The following is a 5,494-nucleotide window of genomic DNA, read 5'->3' as shown; positions in this document are numbered from 1 at the left end:
GTGAGGTGGCACCAGACGTCTGCGTAAGCCATGCGGCAAGGGCTCCTTGAGCTTCTTTATTACACTTGGTGAGAAAATAGCTCTTTGCCCTGGAAAACGTTTCAGAAATATTGCACGTGAAATTTAAAATTTACTCTTTTGCCTAAAGAAAAATTGTCGCGCGTTTTTGTTGTTGCGTGGGCACTGCAGAAATGTGGCCCGGGCGACCGTGCAGCTCTTTTCATGAAAGCCCTGCTGTCGCATCTGCTGCAGCGAGGAGGAGCTGGAGTACAGCATGAAAGTCCTATCAGTGGGGCGGCTTGGATTGCTTGTGCTCGCGCTCTCGGGCTCCTTGACTGTGCTGGGACAGGGTCTCTACCGACGTGTGGCCTGAAGGAGAAAGAGGGATTTCTACTGTACCTGCAGCGTCACTCAGCTGAGCGATGACGTGCTGTGTACAACTGAATGCTCACGGGAGTCTTCAATAATGAGTCACACTCTAAGGACAAAGTTTTTCAATAGGAATAATATAGTGAATTCTATAGTTTCTAGTACCTGGCACATAATTTTAATAAATATTTGAGGTACGTGCCTTGTCAACTCTTATTTTGTAAATATGCTTTCCGTATCAGATTTTTTTTATGTCTGTATGCAAGCATTTGGTATAAAGTAAAACGCTGCTTTTTAATTTTTTTTTAAATGTATTTAGTACAGAGTCCACAGGCTCTCACTACGTAGATCTGACTCATAGTGGTTCCCCTGTTTTCAGCCTCCCAAGCGCAGGGATTACAGGCATGCACCACTGTGCCTAGTCTCTTACATTTTAATATTGCTGTGAGTCCCCTTGAGACCTACTAAGATGCAGGTTCCGACCTGGGTGGTCTGGGTTAGCTAGAACCTGCATTTCTGAAGAGATTTCAGGGTATTACTGATATTAGTGCAAGGACTACATTTTAAACAACGAACATATAAAACAAACACATGGAGTAATGTTCTTTGAGCCCCATAACTGTAATTCTTGCATACTATACTATACTATGTCTCCAATCTGTGAACATCCGAGTTGTGAACTCTGACGGCTATACCATGTAACACTCTCCCTATCAGGTCACAAATGTGTGTATAACACCTACTTATATGTGTTACAAACTTACTGTATGTATAAGCTGCATACAGTTTGTCTTGTTTTCTTCATTTTTGTTGTTCTGAAGACTATGAAGCTATAGTGTAGAAACTACAGACAATGGAAAGAACCATGGCTGGCATAATACAGACATAAATATATATATAATTATAAAGTTGATTAATTTTATATAAACTATTTGTTAGCAATTCACTTTGTATGAACTCTGTTCATACCACTGAACAATTTGTAGATAAATTTTATTGAATAAAATGCATAATTCAAGAAGTACCCCTTTCTATTTGATGAGTCCCTTATCCTTAAAGATTTGTTCAGTTTGTTTACAGTCTACTACTAGTGTAAAAGTATTTGGTTCCGTATCATTACATGTGCCTCTCTGTTAATTTGAACTTTCAAAGAAGACATAGAAGTTTTGGATACTGATGCTTGTGGCCGATTTGCCTTCTAGGAAAGCTCTTCCACTTGTCACTTAGGTACAGAGTGTGTTAGTCTTAGTGGCATCTCTGCAGGTCAGGAAGCGGTGGGGCTGACGCTGTGTCTCTCTGTCGGCAGGCCCTCCAGCAGGCGCTACAGGTATGACCACAGCTTTGTGAAGGCCATCAATGCTGCCCAGAAGTCCTGGACTGCAACTGCGTACATGGAATATGAGGCCTTCACCTTGAAGGAGATGAAGCGAAGACGTGGTGGCCACAGCCGGATCCTCCCGCGGTAAGAAGACACATCTATTTCTCACTAGGAAAGATGCTGGTGTTGAGCCCAGTTCTCCCCAGGGAGCCCACTACTTTAGTGGGTGTAAGCACTTTTTATTTACGATCTCTCTCCCATTTGTACTCTTCCTGTTACGATTTCCAAGTCCTGTTCTGGGGTTTTCTGTGCATCGCGTGTGTCGTGCCCGTCCCATTTTCCATAGTCTGGCATAGGCCTTGTTGTCTCTGCCCTAGTGCAGAGTGGCGTCCTACCACCTGTGTCACTATCTTTGCTCCTTCTGCTGCCTGTCATTATTTTCACCAGTCTATAAAATGATCTTACTCTATTTATCTAGGACTATTGATGTCTATTTACTGAGGAATATATGTGTTCAGATATTTAAAGTCATCATAATGAGTGTAACTGTATCTACTGCCTTGACCTGTTTTCAAACAATGTGACACATTATTTATGAAAACTTTGTTTGCATTTTACCTCACTGCTCTGCTCCTTGTCCACCCTCACTTTGCCACATTATGAACTGCCAAACTGGACACTTGTAGATATCTGAAGTCTCAGTGCGGTAAGGCCCAGCAGCAAAATAAAACAACTCCCAAAACGCTTCATTGATTAATGCCCATCCAATCCCCTCTGCTGTCAGTGGTGTTCCCATCTTGAGCTCACATACCTCATTGTGCATTTCTTCTTCTGAGGAATTATGTCATAACATTTTGAATTTGTCTGGGTAGGAGTTTGTATGAATTTAAGAACTGTTTTTAAAAATCATGACTAGATCAGCAAAGGATTTGTACAAAGTCCTGTAGCATTCGTTTAGTGGCCAAGGATGTTCCTATAATACCATAACTTGTTTCAGGAAAAGGTGGAAACAGGAGTAAGGAAAGAGAATTGAAATGGTAGGGAGCAAAGGAGGGTCAATAATTTATGTGAGTAGCTTACTTTACCTTTCTATGTTGAGATATTATTTAGTTCTCAGCAAACGGAATGGTTAATTCCCTAGAAACTGAGTCTGTGGCTAAATGGTTATTAACAAAGCAGACTACTGATTGGTTACTCATATAACTAGAACACATTAGCAGCCTTGAATCTGCAGACTATGGAGTTATTTGTTATCTAACTAAGAATATCTTCACATGTGTTTGCCTTTCATAAAATAATTTTCTGTGATATTTCTTCAGGCATATTCTAGCAAATATCTACTGCAGAAATGCTCTAGCTACTAAAATTTGAGAAGGCGAGCATGTCAGAGCCCCCTCTGGATGCGCTGAGTGGAGTCCTAACGTGTCTGTTGAAGTAGGCCTTTGAGACCTAACCGACAGCCTGCACCCGAAGGAGCCTCTAGAGGCCAGCACATCGTGTTGTATTGCTGTTTCACTCTAGGAGGCTAGCTTCTCCTTGGAAGAGCGGAGCCTTCCACTCTGCACCTTTACCATGGGCCACTTAAGTGCTTCGTTGGGCTCTCCGTCCTCTCCACTGCCTTTGTTTTGAAGAAGGGTTAGTGTTGTGAAGGGCCGCTTTTACTATGAAAGTTCCATAGAAACTTTAAAACACAATCAAGTGACAAAGGACATATTTATAGTACAATCTGGTTGCCAGATTTTCAGTAGCATTGAGGTATCTATATTTGTTCTGTTGCAAAATCCTGTGTTGTAACGAGAGCTCTCAAAGATTCTTTTTGTTTCAGTTTGCATTTTTTTGATCTCAGGTTTAAGGGCCTTTGAATCTGCTCAGATTGTAGACAAAGTTTATTGTCAGCATCTTCGCATATCCAGAATTTTTACCAGATTCTTAAAGAATCTAGAGATAAAATACAAAGAGCAAGCAATGTATAGTTTTCTTAAAAATATGTTCGTTCTCCCTTCAGTATCCTGTAAGCTCTCTTAATTTCTTCTCTCTCACCGCAGTTAGCCTTCCTTCTCAGCTGCGCTTTGTTTTCTTGGCTTTTTCCTTTTGGCATGTGTGTATTAATGATCATATCTATTACGGTATTGTCTGCGCTGTGTGAGTGCTAACGTTATCTTCCCTGGGGACCAAGGCTGCCTGTGTCATAGAATTTCAGACAAATGTCCTCAGCTTATTTAATATTTCAGGGAATAATTGTTTCTTTACACAGTACATCTATTCCATACACTTATAAAGATTGTGCTCCTCGTGAATTCATTTGGGGTCTATTTGTTGGCTTTATCTCACACTGTTTTATAATTTCAACATGTGTCACCTCTGTGGGAGAGGGCATCACTGGGCAGGCAGTCAGTGCAGAGGGCCTGAGGTAAACCAGGAGAAACCTTTGCTGTTGACTAAAGTGGAGCCTGGTGACACACACTGAGTAACTCGTGGAAAAATGGAATGGTGAGACATGCCAGTAGTAAGTAAAGTAAGAAATGCAAATAGTTTACAGGGACAAAAATGAATGCATTTTGCCACAACATAAAACTAGTGGCCTAAGGGCTGGCCAAATAGCTCAGCAGATTAAAGTGCCTACAAGCAGGTGCAGAGGTCAGGGGTTCAATTCCTGGGTCTACCCTGCTGGTGCCAGCCCCACCCCTGGGACATGCTGAGACTGCACTTGAGACTAGGCGGGGTGGTGCATGCCTGCAATTCCAGCTCTTGGGAGGCTGTAAAAAGCCTGTCACTATGAGTCTGGTCTAGTAGTGAGACCCTGAACACCCTTCACACCCTTCCCTAAAATGAAAAAATAAATAGATAAATAAAATATTTCTAATGAATGAATTGAAAGAAGAAAAAGAGAGAGAGATGTGAGGGAGGGAGGAAGAGAGACAAAGTGAGTTTTCTGTGGGTGCTGGTTGGTCAAGGCTGCTTCCTAAGTAGTTTTTAAAATTAGAAGTCGCAGAAAACTTTGAGCATGCTAGCTGAGGACATCAGGGAGTTCAGATGAAAGAGCAGATGCGCAGAGGTGCAGCCTGCTGGCGTGGGCTGACGCGGAAAGATGTCCAGAGCTAGAGTGCTGTGCTCTTGTGGATGCTCCTGCACATGACATTGGGCACATGGGGTGTGTGTGTGTGTGTGTGTGTGTGTGTGGACGTGTGCACCTTATGCACAAATGCACAGTTGCTTGTAGAGCTAGAGTGCTGTGCTCTTGTGGATGCTCCTGCACATGACATTGGGCACATGGGGTGTGTGTGTGTGTGTGTGTGGACGTGTGCACCTTGTGCACAAATGCAGTTGCTTGTAGAATAACCTTTGCATTTGCAGAAGTCGTGCCCTCGTCCCATGAGCCCAGCCAACCCTCCTCTGTGTGTCTTGCCTTCTGCCATGCCCTACAGCACCTCACTCTCTAATGAAGGAGCAATTTTAGCTGTCGTTTGTGGCGTGAGCCTGCCTGCCTTATCCTGTGACCTTTGCTTTCCTTTGTCAGCTTGGCTTTTATAACCAACCCACTGTCTTCTGAGTCACATTTGTGCAAGTAAGTCCTACATATTCTCTGTCCTCTTTTATGTGCTATTTGCAAATCCTCCTATCTTCTTTCTTGGTCAAAATCTGCCAAGAGCAAATACGAAAGTGCAGCTACTCAGGCACTTGGCAAGATCCATCACAGTGCTAAACGAAGTCAGTGTGATTTGAAAGGAAAGGCGACTGGATGCTGGAAAAGGAATGCTTAATGGAAACTATTGCTGTGTAATAAACACTGTGTTAGTTACTTTGCTC

The 5,494-nt window shown here is 42.7% G+C and overlaps 1 protein-coding gene across 1 annotated transcript in view; it reads left to right on the top strand.

Moving 5' to 3' along the window:
• Ctsc (cathepsin C) overlaps positions 1-2,999 on the top strand; it is a 32,322-nt gene extending 29,323 nt beyond the window's left edge. Inside the window, exon 4 of the mRNA XM_023718879.1 lies at positions 1,676-2,999. Within this exon, the coding sequence (XP_023574647.1) occupies positions 1,676-1,835 (160 nt within the window). The 3' untranslated portion in view covers positions 1,836-2,999. The remainder of the gene's footprint in view (positions 1-1,675) is intronic.
• Positions 3,000-5,494: the final 2,495 nt, after the last annotated feature.

The sequence above is a fragment of the Octodon degus genome, unplaced genomic scaffold, assembly GCF_000260255.1.
Source record: "Octodon degus isolate 3935 unplaced genomic scaffold, OctDeg1.0 scaffold00063, whole genome shotgun sequence".
In the NCBI taxonomy this organism is placed as follows: Eukaryota; Metazoa; Chordata; class Mammalia; order Rodentia; family Octodontidae; genus Octodon; species Octodon degus.
Note: the sequence above shows the minus strand (reverse complement) of the source record. Positions and strands in the feature narration are given on the sequence as shown.